General features: G+C 31.3%; 1 protein-coding gene across 2 annotated transcripts; it reads right to left on the bottom strand.

The window, feature by feature from the left end:
* Positions 1 to 3,093: 3,093 nt before the first annotated feature.
* On the bottom strand, positions 3,094 to 17,839 carry LOC110031635 (pentatricopeptide repeat-containing protein At5g65560-like). 2 transcript variants are annotated; one of them, XM_020734948.1, is made up of 4 exons: positions 14,552 to 17,839; positions 13,890 to 13,972; positions 3,360 to 3,425; positions 3,094 to 3,251 (listed from the first exon to the last, which is right to left on the bottom strand). In XM_020734948.1, the coding sequence occupies exon 1, from the start codon at positions 17,642 to 17,644 to the stop codon at positions 14,918 to 14,920; it is 2,727 nt and encodes a 908-aa protein (XP_020590607.1). In that variant the 5' UTR covers positions 17,645 to 17,839; the 3' UTR covers positions 3,094 to 3,251; positions 3,360 to 3,425; positions 13,890 to 13,972; positions 14,552 to 14,917. The 2 variants fall into 2 exon arrangements, with proteins under 2 accessions (XP_020590607.1, XP_020590608.1); XM_020734949.1 differs by lacking the exon at positions 3,360 to 3,425.
* Positions 17,840 to 18,307: the final 468 nt, after the last annotated feature.

The following is an 18,307-nucleotide window of genomic DNA, read 5'->3' as shown; positions in this document are numbered from 1 at the left end:
GATGAGTAAGAAAATGACATTTTTTCTCTTAAAAAGAGCTCTTGAATCATATGTCGTTGCTTTTCATGGATTACACATTGTGTTTGAGATAAGTTCTCCAAGAGTGTTTAAGGGTTGCAATTTGGTCCCAGTTGCACAAAATGGATGAATGAAATTAGCAATATCTAAAAAGAGTCCTCCATTCTTTGCATGCAGACCTCGAAGGGCAAAGAAGATACATATTCACCAACATGGTGATGTGTATTGTTAAGTAATGAAGTAGAGGCTTGACTTCATGGACTTTGAGACTGTATCGTGGAATGGTAAGTGTTAGAACAAGAAGCTTTTGTATTGTATTTGTTAGCCATTGAGGAAGTGTAGTCTTCTACCAATGGGACTTCATTTCTCACAAAAGTGTGTAATTACAAACAATTGAAAAAGAAGGGTTACAATGTCACATCAAATACAATACTTGTCCGTGCACAATTTACGAAGAACTTATGAGTCCAAAGAAAATCATATTATGAGTCCGATGGTTTTTAATTGCAAGTGGAATTTATTATCAAATCTATAATACGGCTTAATACATTGCACTGTTTTTGAAATATTTTGTTACACCACATTTAAAATATTTCATTAATGAATATTTGAGGATACATTGTTACACAACATAGTTCATTGATGATGGCGGGTAACGGGCGGCTGATGGTGTTCGATGGTGGCCAACAGGCAGTGGTCGACTGTGGTTGAAGGTGGAGGCTGGAAGTTATTGTCGCGTCTTTAGTCCAGAACAACAATAAAATTTGACCTATTTTTCTATTACCCTCAAGTGAAAAGAGAGGTCTATTTATAGCTCCAAGGTGAGGGGCATTTTGATTATTTGACAAATAACTTTCACAACCACCTGGTCGGATGACCCATATTGATTCTCTTTGATCATATGAAAATTTTTAATGATTTTAGAGCCTGAATGATCTCAAAATTAAACAATCCCAGGCTCGTTGTATTCCTCTCATTTAGACGCTTGATTTGAAGTTAAACATGTAAATTTTGAAGTTTATGTGATTATCCAATTAATGATCTGCAGCTTCTGATACACTTTAGTGGCTGGATCTAGGCTTTATCAAACTCAAATTTGATGACTTTTTTTTTTATATAATTTGGTTCTTTTTGTCAAGACAACCACTTGAAATCAGAGCTCTGAATGATATTAAATTTGAATATATAGTGTTTTTTTAGGAAAAAAAATGTCTCGATATTAATGTCAAATAATAAAAATTTGTCAATGGCAATATATAGATAAATGCATAAGAATTGTCTGATACGTATGTAAATTTTCATTATTTTTTTATTTGAATTGCGTTTACTGCTCTATTAATGACAATTTAAGAACATCTTAACTCATTTAAAATCATTAATTGCTTTCAAAAAAGCATGATCAAACTTAAATGTGCTGAACCCAGTTCTAATTATTCGCTAGCATCCAACTCTAAATTCAAAGTCTTAGCAGTTTAGATTGTCAATATTACTAAAAATTTTCCACTTCCCATAGTTTTTATTGTATTTTTCTTCAGCTTTGGAGTCTTATTATTGGCCGGTTTGGTTTTTGAGGTTCATCGGAACTCTGTCAACATTGCAGGTGCTGTCAAACATATAATGATGCTGCAAATTGATTTCTTCTCGCTAAATTAGAGATATTTGTGGTAGCACGGTAAGGCCAAAGATCATTCAACAAAAGATTAGTGTCATAAGACAAAGAGTGCACTATCGGAACACCAAAAGATTTTTCTGACCAAGTACTACGTCCTTTAGCTGGTGTTGAAGGCTGATCAAGTGAGAGCCGTCCAAATCAAAGCACGTTTAGCCAAATAGAGGCGCTAATCGGTCTCTCGTCATGACCTTACTCAAGGGAAGGACATAAGATCGCCAGCTATCACAACAAACATCCTTCAGAGTCTTCATCCTAGGCCAAGAACTGCCTAAACACATGCAGTAGAACGTTCTAAAGGATCCCTCTTGTCAGAGAATAGGGCTACCTATTGGATTATAGTAGCATACACTCTACCTGATAGTCTAGTTATACCCCATTGACAGGAGTTCCTCATCTAGGAATCCACAGTCAACTGCCAAACCAGAGCGACCAACCGGAGGACCTCGCCGATTGAGCCAACTTCAGCCAACCCAAAGCCCAACTAAAGACCTACTGGCCACCTTGATTCTCAACGGTTGGCGAGTAAGTCGCGCCAAACTAAGATCTATTGACAGTAGAGTCATATATTTACACTACAAGCCTCATTAAAGTAGGGGTAGGCATCTAGTTCTCTATACTAACCCCATTCTCTATAAATAGAGGAAAAATTTTATGAATAAATCTTCTATATTTATTGTTAGATATATATTAAAAAGAAAATCGGTATTTGGCAGAGACCCAAACACACACACACACAAACACACACACACACACACACACACATATAAACCCAACGTAGCCCTCAACCATTAGGGATTTGTAGATAACCTAATTAAGATAATATAATATACATCACATCATAGACGAGCCCCTTTTACAAAACAATTTATTATAGAACTGCATAACCAAAATAAATAAGTGATCAACTTCTATCTTTTTATTTTTATTTTATTTTTATTTGTGGTACATTTACATACATACAACCAATTTTTTATGTATTTATATATGTACCACATAAATTTCATTTTTTACATTTATGCTACTCAAATCTTTTATTTACATAAAAATATCATTATTTTACTTTTTAAAATGTTAAATAAAAGTTTTTATGCATTGACAAGATGCATATATATGTAAAATTTGAACTTTAGATGTTAGATATAAAAATTGAGTGGTATGCATGTAAATCTTTTTTTTTTCTTCGTGTAAAAATAATAATAATAATAAAGCATGCATGCATAACAGTTGAAAAACTTTTCTGCAATTTTCATTTATAGAAATAAAGCTAAAAATCACAAATTTAATAATTTGCATGTCAAGTATCAGAGATGAGGAAGGCAAAATCAGCCATAACTAAATTTATAAAATTATTTAATAATAAATTGCACATAAAATCAATAAAAAAATATAAATATATTGAAATTAATGCATGTGGTAAGAACTTCATTAGTTGCAAGTCTATTGCTAAACTATAGAGTCCTGAAACTGCAGGTCCTTAATTCTTCTTCTATTCTCATTTGTCAGACAGAAATATGAACAGTTTTCTGAAAGGCTGCTAACTTCATATTGGTCCCCAGAATTCCTGCAAGATTAAAACAAGTAATTTTACAAGTACCATTAGAATGATAAAGTTTCAAGAAGAGACGAGGGATGATTGCATACAAACCACCGCAGAAATAATGATACTTACAAATTAGCTATATCGGTAATCTTTTTGAACTATCGAACTGATGTGCTTACGCGTGCCACGATCAAACTATTGAGAATTTGATAAAATTCAAAGATATGAGTCGGGGTTTTACCATGAATTTTGATATTTGAGTGAGAATTTATAGAAGTGATGAAAGAGAGTGATTAATTTGTAAATAGCAAGTTTCGGGTGGTTTGTATGTAAGTGCCTCATTGTATTAAATGAATTAGACCTTAATTTATGAGGAAATTAAAAATTGTCGCATTTTGCTGAAAATATTTAGATAAAAAGTTTCTAAATTTGCAGATGATTCATCACATCCCTTACCTCCTGGCAGTTCTAACATAATGTACATAATAGTGCGGTTTGTGTTGGTTTTGGTCTGAGTGAGTCACAAAATATAATGCGAAATTATTCCAAAGAGAATTGGATTGGAAGAAAAAGCACGGCAAATTCAAACAGTCAAATGCATAGCATATTGGTGGGAAAAAAAGTGAAGAATTTAGACAGTCCCATAAAACAAAAAGAGGCATTTACATACCTACCACACAATTCTTAAGTATTTACATATCTAAAACCTAAACTTTCGTATTTGCATGCATACCACTCACATTTTTAACATCAACGTCCAAAATATCACAATCACCGGCTTTTTAAAAGCAAAATACACTTTCCATGCATAGATTTATGATAAAAAGGACTTATGTGTAAATATCAACCTTTAGGTGTTAGATATATAAATACATTAGATTTGTTAAAAAAAAAAAACCATTAGCAGACTGAAAACTCAGTTTGGATGAATTCTATTCCTTATCTCTCCTTCAAACAATTTGTAGATACATAATTCATAGACCGAAGCATCCAGATGGAGAAATAGAAAACCAATTCATGCCAAGTGATGTCAGATTAAGTGAAAAGCTCTAATTGAAAACCAAGTTAACAAATAGAAGCCCATCTCAACCATCAAAGGGTTATTAGATAAGAGATAAATTAATATGCGCAAATTACATTAATAATGTTACGTGCAAATCACTAAATCATACAACTGTGCGCTCCATTTTTTCGTAGTACGTAGTTGTTATGTACTCGACTGGAGTACATAGCTATATACTCAATACATGGCGAGTAAATAGCTGCGCATTTCTGCCTTTGACGTATAAATCTATGTACATTATTTGCACATAATAATTTCTCCTACAAGAAACTGCTGACGCTGAGAAGCATCATCGGAATATTGGCCTCAATAGGTTCTGGATTTTCCATATTCAGAATATCATCCACAGTAATGAATCTTCAAGGTATACATGGATCTCATAGATAACCCAAACATGAAGATTTTTAACTCATCCACAAGAAATAATATGTACTATCAACAACAGATGATGTTGGAAGAGAATGCAAGAACAAACAAAGAAAATTTAACATAAACTAGCAAACATGAATAAATCAAGGGAAATGTATTTTATACATTGAGCACCTAAAACTTTATTGCGTTTAAAATAATATAAAAATATGAATATTAATGTAAAACTCCCTGCAGTTTGTTATTTTGATGAAAATAACAGAAGTACCGAAATTTTGCAAATGAGAAAAAGTTTATCCTGGTTTGCAGATAAAGGCAAATAACCTTGGCTTATGTGTTAGGGCTTCTTGAAACCCTAATAGTACTACTAGGTTTTCTCTTAAACCAGGGAAGCAGTTAGGATTTATCATGAAAATTTGTATAATGTCATGGCAAGTTTTCATAACAAATCATAATATGAATATTAACTTTTCCTATCAAATGCTAGTAGTGCTGACAGATTTTAAACAGCCACAAGGCTAGATCAGTTGTCACTGTTCATAAATCTTAAATTACTATCTATTGTTTACAATTACATTATAAAAGACACACTTTGCACAATTTGTAAATGGAACAAGCCTCAAAAACTAGGATTATGTGATTTTAAAAATGTTATTTATAAATTTTAATATATTAGAAAAGAAATAAAATGGTTCCCTGACAATTGTGGGAGATCATATTAGTCGCAAACTGCGTAAGTAGTCTGATTTAAATCCACAGTTAAAAGTAATGAAAATTAAAGTAAAAATTAACACGAGATGTTGAAAATATCATTCTTTTTCAAGAATTAAAATAAATAAAAAGCAAGTAGTTTTAACTCAAGGACATTTACATGCATACCACCCAATTCCTATGTATTTACATATCTAACACCTAAACTTCTTACATTTATATCACCCAAATCTTTCACAGAATATCAAAAATGCCATTATTTTAATTTACACCTTTTGCGGCATAGGTAAGGTGGCATATATGCAAAAACTGAACTTTAGGTGTTAGATATATAAATACATAGGATTGAGTTGTATGTATGTAAATCTTCCTTAATTTAACTGCAAACTCTAAGATAAAATCCAGGCCTATACCAAAAAAACTAGCTTTAGTCAGCCCAAAGATGAGTTTATTCGATATAAATAGTTAAATACTTTTCACTGAATAATGAAATTTTTAAATGTTTCTAGAAGCCTGTCCACCCTCCCAGCCATCCCAAAAATTGCCACTTGGTTCGTTCTCACAATTTATAGAATGATATTTCATTCGTCTTAAGATAAATTCAATTCTAACAAGCATACTTGAATAAAACATGGAATACATAATTTCAAAACTTATGTATAAATTGAAGTTGAACTTGTACAATTTGAATTTAAACCAAAGACCACATAAGAAAATTAATGTAGATGTTAGGCTGACAATCACTTATAAACTTTATGTCAAAAAATGAATCCTAATATGATTACATGTTAAGATAGATGGAAGAAGTACCACCTATTGATGATATGCTAATAAAAAATAGACTTGGGTTATTTGAGTCGATATGATGAAGGACGAAAGCAGTGCCCATAAAAGTAAGACATGATTAGGAATGAAAAAAATTATTTAAAAAAGTAATATGGTTAAAAGTTTATATAGTACAGAATTAAAGCCTCATGCATCAATTAATATGAATGAATGAAAAATGAGTAATCCTGTAAACTCAATAGCCTTATACATTTAAAAAAATTTCTCAAAATTTTTTATCCGTGCTTAGGACCTGACATTGACATTTTTTTTTATTAGAATCTATTAATATAAAAGATAAAATATAAAACGATGAATATACTTACAACTTGTAATTTCGTATATTCATATTAAGAAAGTGTTGAATGATTACATTATTATCGATGTTATCCAATTATTTTTTCTCAATATAAGTTGTTATCATTCATCCACCAATCTCCAATTCTATTTTGTAGTTGATTTTTATGGTAGTCATAACAGACAAAAATCTTTCAACATTTGTTGTACTTTTAGCTAAAACTAATTTTAGCTTCAGCAGCCTGAAAATAAGAGGATATATTATAGTTTTTTTGCACTAAAATATTTGTTCTGCTAAACTTCTTCAAATGCATATTCATAATGTAAGTTTCGAATTGATTATCAGAAAATAATAAATATATTGAAGTAAAATCAGTTAAATATAAATGCACCACTTTGATTGTGTTTTTATTAAATGCATTGAATGAATTAGATGGATATAAAATTGTGCTTTTATTAAATAAAATATATGAAAATATATTTATTATTTTCATTGAATAAAAACACAATATATTTATTATTTTCATTGAATATATTTATTATTTGCATTGAATAAAAACACAATATATGAAAATATATTGCGTTTTTATTAAATGCATTGGATGAATTAGATGGATATAAACATATGATAAACCAAATTATTTTTATATTTGTCTCTATAAAATATTTATTTAGCTCTTAATGCTGCGTATCAATGACTGTGTAGAATATTTCAACATGAAAATGATATATATTTGTCATGAGTTCAACTTTACAACAAGGGTGTCTATGACCAACTCATTTATCATTCATAGGAAATAATTATTTTTTGTTTATCATCAAATAAATGTATTTCGTCAATAAAATATTCTCACTTGTTATCTCTCATATTTTGTAATTTAATATTTTATGTTTGAACCAAAGACATCATTTACAATATCTTAATTTTTACTCAGTGATGTTTATGATGGTTAAAAAATGATTCTATAAATATCTTTTATCAAATGAATGCTAAAAGAAAACTTAAATGTTTGGATTTTTTCTCATAATGACTTTTTCTTTTTGTTTTTGTTCAGAACTTATATTAATTATTAAGAAATATATTATGATCAATTTCACAAATGACTCATAATATAGACTCCATCGTGTATCCCTTGCCAGTTTAAGAATAATCACTAGAATTAATCATTTTCTTATGATAATTTCATTTTATAATGCTCTTGAGGCCTTTTCTCATTTTTTTGCTAAGTTGATCATGATGTTTTATTGAGTCACCACTAAAATTCATCAAATCTGAAGTCGTATTAAATAATAGAGCAATTTTAACAAGACATTTAGCAATAAACACCAAAATTAATTAAAATTGATTTGATGTAAAAAATAGTAAATATAATGAGCAGACATAGTTTCGTCCAAGAATAAAATTTTAAACTTATTAAATTCTCCTATCATATTATTTATTTTATCATAACCTTGACCGCTCATTTTTAAAATATTTAAGCAATAAGCTGATAAAAAATAGTGAATTGTTATTTTAGGAAAACAAGCTCAGAAATATGTGTAATATAAAAAAATCACTCAACAAATTGACATCACGTATTCACATAGCACAACCCGTTGATCATTTAATTTGTACAGATATATCAAGGAAATCATCAACTAAAATTGAAAACAAATCACCTCAAATTTTCTTAACATAAAACATGTTATTATAATTGATGCAGATCTAATAATGCTTTTGTGCATTTTAGGAATATTAATTTTAAATTTTTTTGGAATATTTTTAGTTCCATATTATCTATATTCACGTTATGTTCAGTTAAAAATTATGAAAGAAAATTACCTAAAATTTTAAATTTATCGGGCTCATTATGCCTTCGAAAAATCAATTAGAATCATAGAAAAAATTTCACACAATTAATTGAAGCACTTAAACGAGTATAATATTCATCAAGACCTCGAAAAATCAATCAAATTATTTTTCAAAGAAAACAATTAATACAATCATTTTATTTCATCAAGTCCTCACAAGTTTATTTGGTATTAATATGAGCATTGTTAGGATCACCAACATATTATTTAAATTTATTTAGATTATTCCAATTTAAACATTTATTTATATTAAATACCTCATTGTCCTTTTTTATCATAACTCCCTATTTAAAATGAAAAAAGGCAAACTATATATTTTATTTTGAAATAGATTATATTCTAGCCAACTAGATTATCTATCAAATCAACAAGATTAAAGCATCCTTTTTTTTTCTTATAATTATCAAGTTTGGTCTTAAATATTTATATTATAATCCCAAATATGTATAATCTAGCATATGGATTGAAATTTTGTAAATCTATTATTTTATTTTTTGATGAATTAATCTCCAAATGAAGACATTTTAGTTTTTGTTCTTTATTTTCCACATTTGTCCAAAACAACAATATTTGAAGATTGAATCATTGAAGAAAAAAAACTTACAAAAACTTCATTTAGATCCGAATATGCATAACACTTTGGGAGTATTATCAAAATAATCGACATCATGTTAAACGACTATACTTGCAAAGAATCTCATGGCAGTCATGCAACCATGATTTTCTTAAAAGTAAATTTTGAAGATAAGGAGGACGCTTTAATCCTAGTTGATTCAATATATACTTTAATTAACTAGAATATAGTATATCTCAAGATACAACATATTATTTATATTGTCATCTTTTTAAAATAAAGGGTCAAGATAAAGAGGACGATGAAGTATTTAATTGAAAGACATTTCTAACTTAAAAAAAGAATTAAATAGATTTAAACTTTATGTTGATAACTATAACAATGCTCATAATAATGCACTGCAAAATTATGAAGTCTTTATGAAATGAAATCAAAACATTAATTTTATTTTTTCAAAAATAATTTGATCGTGCAAAAATTGAATAACACACTGATTTAAATGCTTTAATTGATTACGTGATATTCTTCTAAGATAATAATTGACTTTTTTAAAAGCAAAATGTGTCGGATAAACTTAGAAATTAAATAATTTTTTTTTAACTGCAATTTTTAGATAGACATAATGCAAATATAGATAATGTGATGCTAAAATACACTCCAAAAAAATTAAAATCAACAATTTATGACATTCAAAAAAATTAATAGATTTGCATTCATTTTAATAACATACTTTATTATTAAAGAACTTAGAAATGATTTTTTAAAAAATTTTTAGTAAATGAAGCCCGTAATATATCTATAAGAAAGTAAATGAATATCGTGTTGCTTTATGTGAATAATCAATGTCAAATTATTGAGTTATTTTTATGTAATGCACATATTTCTGTCATATTGACTAATTCTCTTAAAACAATAATTGAATAATTTTTATCAACCTATGATATAAGTATTTTAAGATTGAATGGTCAAAGTTATAATAAAATAAGTAATATGAGAGAAAAATTTAATAGGTGGAAGACTTAATTCTTCGATGAAATAAATTTGTTCATTATATTTATTCTTTTTCATATCAATTTTAATTAGCTTTGGTACCTATTACTAAAAATCACATTCAAATTATCCTATTTTTCAAGACGATTTCAAATTTAATGAATCTTATTAGTATCTGATGAAAACATCATTCAACTCAAAAAAAAAAAAAAAAAACCTTAAGAGAGTGATAGTTTATAGCGGAATAAGAATTAAACCAAGAAACTACTCTTAAACGAAAAATGGACACACGATGAAGTTCATCTTATGAGTATTTTGTGAGACTGATTATAATATTTTTCTTAATAAATGTATTAGAAATTATTACATAGGATATCGTAAGTTCTGAACAAAGAAGAGAGAAGCATGTTATGAGAAATAATCTAAAGTTCTAAACATTTGATGAAAGATACTTTTGAAATCATTTTTGAACGGTCATAAACATTAATGAGAGAAAACCATGATAATTTGAATGTTATATTTTTATTCAAATAAAAAAAATAGGATTATAATATATGAGAGATAACAGGTGAGAAGATTTTATTAACATAATATCTTTATTTTGTGATTAACAAAAAATAATAACTCTTTTTATGAATTATAAATTGGTTGCTCATGAACGCTTTCACCGTAGAGTTGAAGACATGACAACTTTACATTAATTTTTACTTAAAATATTTTACACAGTCACATAATTGGTTTTATCTATCATATGTTTGAATCCAACTAATTCATTTAGTGAATTAATCAAAAATAAAATAATGAGAATAACGCATTTATGTTCAACTGATTTTATTTAAATAAATTTAGTATTTTTTATAATTAATTAAAGACTTACTTATGGGCATGTGATCTGATGTAAAATTTTCCTCAAAAAAAAATATTGGAATTCTAGCTGAACACATGATTCAGACCAAAAACTACATTATAGCCTTTTATTTTTATGTTACTGAAGTTAACATTAATTAAACATATTGCTCAGCAATTGTTAAAGAATTTTTTTGTTATGACTATTATTAAAAAAACAACTATAAAACAGAAAAGGTGATCAATTAATGAATTATATCTTAATCACTTATACTGAGAAAGAAATATTGAATAACATTATAATGATATATCATTTAAAACTCTCAAAATATGAAGACAATACGTTATAAGTTATAATTTTTCTTTATAATTCTATATTTTACCTTTCTATATTAACAAATTCTAATAATTTTTTTTTTAAATCGCCGATGTCAGTCCTAAGCTCAAATGAAAAATGTTAAGAGATTTCTTAAAAAAGCTATTTTTGCTCCAACTTTAAAATTGTTTTGGCTCCGCCGCTGCTTAATGAATTACTTCTCATACTTGATTTTGATCACGGAAGCTGTGGGCTGGGGTTGGAAAAGGAGGGGCATGCCCTCTCAAGGCAACCCCACTTAATCCGTCGCTGCCTAAACTCAGCACCACATATCTAGGTTTTCTATAAACATGATTCTACAAATTCAATAATTATGCATGTTGGGAAATTTTGCTGAAGTTATATTTTCTAAGAAGATGCAGCTTCATTTATTATTTTTGCATGATAGTCATTACTCCTTAATATGCTGAGCCAATAGCATTACAGAAAATTGTGATTGCATTGTTTAATAACACTTCATAGGGATAACGTTGGAATGTTGGCGTTTTGAACTGAATTTTGAAATTGACCATATGTAAATCAATAAAATATTGTCTCACAAATTTCCAATAAATATCACTGAACCTTTATTGGTTGTAGCTTTGGTTTACCCTTTTTCTTCGAATTTTCAACCCATTCCATATACTTTATTTGTCTGTTATGGGCGTAACTTTTATGCTCCATATTCCAAAGCCAAACAGAAGAAGAATGTAAATTTCTTATGGAGCAATTTATTCTTTCTACTTCCGTTGTTAAAGGTTAATTTCTCAACCACGATTTTTACCGTTAAACTTTTTTCAAAAGAAAAATTATTAAAAATAATAAAAGAAAAATTATCATCCAAGTGTATGTTGCTATTTATTGGTTGATTTTCCTACCACAAAATGAAATTAGAAAGTTTCGCAAATAAATCCCATTTTCCTTAACTTCATATTCAATAGCTGCTAATATAATTGTGATGTATTATCTTTCTTTACCGCATATAAAGTCTACCTTTTCCATTTCTATCACATTCAATCAAGCTATTAGTAGCATCTTTTATCACCTAACACTCAAAAGCAGATAAAAAACATGCCTACTTGACAACTTGTAACTTCATGAAATTAAATAATTTGGATTTAACTCTCCATAATTTTCTCTTTTTGCATCCATTTTAATCATTCAATTTTAACTATAGAAATCATGTTAACACCTATATTCTTAATCTTTTATATGGTTAATTTAAGAAACTTAGATGATCACATAGGTATCTCATGATCTTATAGCAAAATTATTTAATAAAAAACAATTTTACACTCACTAAAATTATGGATTACATACTTTATTCTTGTTCTACAAATTCTGGACCTCATACTTCTACAGCAATTCCTCATTGTTCTTGCTTTTCACTTCTATCAAACAAGCTTATACATTAATTAGAAGTACAATATATATAAATATTAAACACCAAGGTATCTTAGTTTAAATATACTATATAATCATCTCAATATTAAGTGTAACAAATATGAACCTCAATTAATTCATGATAAAATTCAACTATGATTAAAATTTTATGGTCATCCCACAATTACGTTTGGGGAAATTTATATACATGCCACATAAATATTATGTATTTACATATCTAACACCTAAAATTTCTTATTTATATTTATAACACTTCGGTGTTATACACCTATGCATGAAAATGTGTATTTCACTTTTAAAAAGTTAGTAAGAGTGACATTTTCTATGTGATGTTAAAGATTTGAGTGTCATGCATGTAAATATGAACATTTTGGTGTTATACATGTAAATGTATAAGAATTGCGTAGTATCCATGTGGATGCCCCTTACTTTTAAACTAATCAAACCATCATCTACTACAAAAATATGAACTCAAAATTAATACATTATAGATTATGTAATCCAGCTATGATTGACGCTTCATCATCCCACCATGACTAATTTAAAAACTAGTCAATCCAGCATCCATAACTAGAATAAATAAATAATTGCTCTACATAAATAGTTTAACCATCTACAATAATTTATAAAACTTGTCCTCCAACGCCACTATAAACAATAGCAATACTCATCATATTGACCTCAAAACATAATGGGCACTTTACCCCAAATAAAATTGATTATTACTTTCTTTTAGCTCCTTAAACTTGCCTGCACTTCCATGCTGCAGGAAGGCATCATACACAACTACTCTTTTGTGCCAGATTCATAAATCGTCGTTCTTAACTACTTTAGGCAAATTGTTTTCGCAACTAAAGTTACTTTTTTTTTGTTTTTTTTTTCCTATACTAAAGTCACCGTTACCTTAGCCTAAGAGTAACGCATGAAAATTATATTCCTTAGCAGAACTGGAGATACATCAAAGTTGTGGCTTTAGAGACAGAAGATAGTGAAATAGAATGCAAAGTAAAAGGCTGTTAGAATCTCACATTTAGCAGCATAAAAACATTTCTTTTTTATCATAAGCAGAAGATATGCAAATTTTATTATCATAATTACTTTACGATGTCACAAGTGTTTGGCATAGTTCTACTTTTTTCAAGTTACAACAGAACTAATTTTTAACCTATTTTTCAAAATAGATATTCTTTCAAAACCAGTATCCATCTAGAGCATAGACTTGCGACTTTAAATTATGCATCCAGAAGCTACCATGTAAACAAATGTCATGGAATAAAAAGGGAAATCGAGAAGTACAAATCCTAATTGAAAACCTAAAATAAAAAATAAATAAAAGGAGTCGTTATGAGTAACGAATTTAATGAAGAAAGATACCTGAAAGTATTAAGACGCATGATTCATTCGCTGGGTCTACTAACCTTCCTCAGACGTTCCAGCTGGAACTTGATGTATGGTCACTACAGAATGTAAAACATATGCACAAATTAACTCTAGAAAACATCTTACAATAATTATTCACTCAAAATATAGTAATCCAGAATATTTTATTATAATAAGAATAGCCAAAATGATTGCCCGGTTATTTATAGTGAGTTATTTTAATCTCGGAGTCCATAACAGTGAGGAATGGTCCTCAAACTCTTTTAATATGGGCTCAAATAGTCCCGAACTTTTTCAAAGGGAGGATTATTCCAACCATAGCTAGAAGAGTTTGGGGCTTAATCTAAAACTTTTATAGGCTTCGTGGTAAAATAGCCCCCAGTAAAGAGACGTACCATTCCCACATTTTACTTCATTTCTCTTTTATTATAGTTATTAGACCTAAACTCAATTTTGGCAAATTCAAGGGTTTATCAAGTCCATAGTAGAGTAGTTACAAATTACTATAACATGTCAAGTAAAAAAGCTTATTATAATAATTACTACATGTTAAAAAATGTGGAGCTGTAAAGTATTTTTGTTGAGAATAATTAAAATCATGATAGATGAAGCCACCTAAATAACAATCATAGAAATTCTGATGCTTGAATTATTACCTCATTTAATTCAGCAGTCTGAAAACCACTGGATTCACTACCGGGCCACCATTTTTTTTTTCTTTAGTAAGACTAGTGGCTCAATCTGGATTGTTTCAGTTCCATGGTATCAACAACTTAATTAAGGAACCAAATGAGGCTAGAACCAGAGCAATCAGGCCAACCGGCTACCAACCAATTCAATCCATCTATTATAACAATGAATTTTACGCATGCAGCATGATTTGTAGACCAAGAGCTCTATTCTTCTAGCCTTTAACATCCATATCCATTTTCCCTTAGAATCACGCCTTCCACCATTCAAGCAATGGGGTTTGCCCAACTACTCTTCCTCCATTTGCAAAGAACTCAAAGCCACAAAACGCTTCAGATCTTTAACTTATCAGCAACACAGCTTCGGTCAGCATAACTCTCGTCTTTAAGAACTTCATCATCCAAAATAGCATAAGTGTGGGAAGAGGGAGGAAGACCCCTAGCTTCCAAAACATGAAGAAGGTTTACACAAAAATCTAATTTTCCATCCTTCACCAAGCCATCAATGAGAACTGTCCACACAATCTCGTCCGGATTCCACTCCTGAAGAAGCATATTTTCGAACAGCTCTCGAGCATCTTCAATCCGCTCCACTTTACAGAGAGCAGAGATTAATGACTTGTAGCAAACCAGTCGAGTTCCAAATCCTCTTTCAACCATTGTATGCAAGATTTCTAGAGCATTATCTACCATCAGTTGATTAGAAAACACCAGCAACAAGGAATTTAGTGTCTCCTCTTTTGGTAGAAAGCCCTGGTTGATCATACTTCTACTTAGTGCATCTGCCTCATACCACCTCCCTTCTCTACATAAACCACTTATCATAGTATCATAAATGTCGGCATTAAGGTCACAACCAAATTCAACCAACTTTTTTAATAAGCTTGAAATAGTGTCAATCTCCACTTCTTTTTCCCCCAAACTGTAAGTTGTGCTTGCATTTGGTAAAACTTGAATCTTTTGTTCCATTTGTAGCCGTTCATTTTGCAATCCTTTTCTTAGAACAGCAAAGGTTCCATAATTTGCTATACATCCAGAATCAAACATTTTCTTCATAAGTTTAAAAGCAAGATCCAGCCTACCTAACATAACATAACCATCCATCAATGAAGTGAATGTAATACGGTCAGCTTCTAACCCAATTTCTTCCAATCCCACAAACATTTGCTCAGCTTCCTTAAGATCTCCTTCTCGTAGCAAGCCGGAAATGAGAACATTGTACGTGTGGAGATTGGGATCACAACCTTGCTTCTTCATTTCATCCACGATTTTGATTCCACGAGAAGTGGCACCATTTCTGCACAATCCATCGACTAAGGCTGTGTATGTAACAACATTCGGTGATAGATTTTGCTCGAGCATTTGATTGAAGAGCTTCTCAGCTTCTAGGAGTCGGTTTTCCTTCGAAAACCCACTAATCACAGCATTATAGGTCTGCACATTTGGATTGCAACCATTCTCCTCCATGCCCTCTAACAACAATAATGCAAAATCCAGCCTCTTGTTCTTACAATACGCATCAATAAGTGTGGTGTAAGTAACTTCATTTGGTCTCAGACCTACTTGTTGCATCTCCTCGAATGTCTTAGAAGCCAAATCCAGCTTTCCGGCTTCACAAAATCCATAAATGAGTTCGGCATAAGTCCACTCATCAGGGCTGCACCCATTCTCCTTCATAAAATTCACCAATCTTATGGCGTTACTCAAATTAGCTGTTTTGCAATACCCATTAATGATGGTATTGTAAGTTATTTGGTTTGGTGAAGGATCAAATTTAAGCATTTTATGTAAAACAACCATTGCTTTCTCAACTCTTTCCATCAAACAGTACCCTTTGATCATCTCATTGCATGTTTGGGTGTTGGGAAAGCAACCCAGCTTCTCCATCATACTGAAAACCCTAGAAGAAGACTGAACCTTCCCCATTTCACATAGACCATTAATCAAAGCATTAAAAGTTGCTGTATTTGGTTCTAAACCATCCAAAAACATTTTGTTAAACAATCCAACTGCCACTTGTGCCATGTTTGATCTGCAAAGGCCACTTATAAGAGCGGTATAAGTTTGAACATTTGGTCTGCATCCCCTCTTCTTCATATCCTTAATCAAATTGCAGGCCTCTTCCAGAAGCCCGTTGTTGCAGAGTACTGTGATGGGTAGAGTATAGGTGTACACAGTAGGCATGATTCCTCTCTCCACCATCTCCTTCATCAGATTCAAAGCCTCATTCACTTTCCCTTCATCACACAACCCATTGATCAGAGTCGAGTAAGTCACAGAATTGGGCTCGCAACCCTTCCTCTGCATGTAATAAAAAACCCTAAATGCAGAATAAAGGTCTCCATTCCTGCAGTGTCCTAACATGATCGATGTGTAAGTGAATGTATCAGGCAAGAGATGATACTGCAAAATCCTGTTCAATATCACCTTCGCCTTTTTTAATTCACCATTCCTGCACAAAAGATTGATCACCGCATTGAAAGTTAGAATTGTAGGCTCCACACCGCTTCCCAGCATCTGTCGGAAAACATCGACGGCCACGCTGATTAAATCCAGCTTACCCAACCGAATCAAAATTGTATTGTAGCAGAAAACATCGAGGGCGAAACCCTTGGCATCCAAATCCTTCAACACGTGGATTGTTCTAACAATTTCCTGTTCCGTCTCGCAGGACTTAATCATCTGGATTCTAAGCCTATGCGCGATGACAAAGAGGCTGGCGGCAACGAGGCGGTGGAGGATGGTAGTGTAAGAGTCAATAAGGTGTTTGTGAAAATGTCTCTGAGGGAGAAAACAGAAGAAATCCAAGGCGCGGACAGGATTAGGGTGTGAGCGGAGGATTTGGAGTGTTTGATCAGGTTGAAGAGAGAGGACGAGGTGGTGGAGATCGGGGCTATGACGCCATTGAGGCTCGGCGAGGATTTGGTGGATGGATAGTGATGGATCAGTTTCTATGAGAGAGGAGAGAAAGCGAGAAAGGAGAAAAGAGGGAGCTTGGAATTGCAGTCGGAAGTTGAGAATGGGACGGACAAGAGAGAAGGGGATAGGACTACTTACCATTGAAGGAGATGAGGGGTTTCATCTCATTCACCGGCGGTGACGGCGGAGAACGAGGCCGCCGTGGTGGAAAGGGGAAGGGTTAGAAAAAGGGCACGGCGGCGCGATTTGAGAGCGTGTGGTGGAGCTTGGAGGAACAAGGTCCTCCTCGCGGCCTTCCTCGTGGGCAATTAGGACATATGAATGATACTTTTTCAGCTTAAATTGGTCACTCATGGGTGTTTGACTACGGGAATTAGTGCCCTTTGGGGGCAGATTATATAGATGCGGCCAAGTTTTGAAAACGTCATCTAGCTATTTGTTAAAAGCGTTTTGTTGGGCGTTTTGAAATTGATGATAATTGTATATATTTTTTCCTTCTACTCATAAGACGCGGGGTACTTTTTGTGTTCGGCGTTTGTTAGGGTTTTATTTCAAAGGTGCCCCTGCGATATCTCTCTCGCGCTCTCCCTCGCCATCTCTTTTTCCGATCTTATCATTCGTAAACATCGACTCTTCTGGTGAGATCTATATGCCGCAATACTTTCTGGTTGTTCGATCTTCTGTGGTATGTTTTTCGTTGTTCGATCTGGTCTTTATTCGTTTATCTTCACTTTTTTTGCAAGAAATGGTTTTCTTTATGGTTATCTTTATGATGCCATTGTTGGATTAGGGTTGAAAAAGCAT

Source organism: Phalaenopsis equestris, unplaced genomic scaffold, assembly GCF_001263595.1.
Source record: "Phalaenopsis equestris unplaced genomic scaffold, ASM126359v1 Scaffold000840, whole genome shotgun sequence".
Classification (NCBI taxonomy): Eukaryota; Viridiplantae; Streptophyta; class Magnoliopsida; order Asparagales; family Orchidaceae; genus Phalaenopsis; species Phalaenopsis equestris.
Note: the sequence above shows the minus strand (reverse complement) of the source record. Positions and strands in the feature narration are given on the sequence as shown.

Bases quoted from the DNA above. Each gene is read 5' to 3' on its own strand.
- LOC110031635 (XM_020734948.1), bottom strand. From the start codon at position 17,644: ATGGTAAGTAGTCCTATCCCCTTCTCTCTTGTCCGTCCCATTCTCAAC.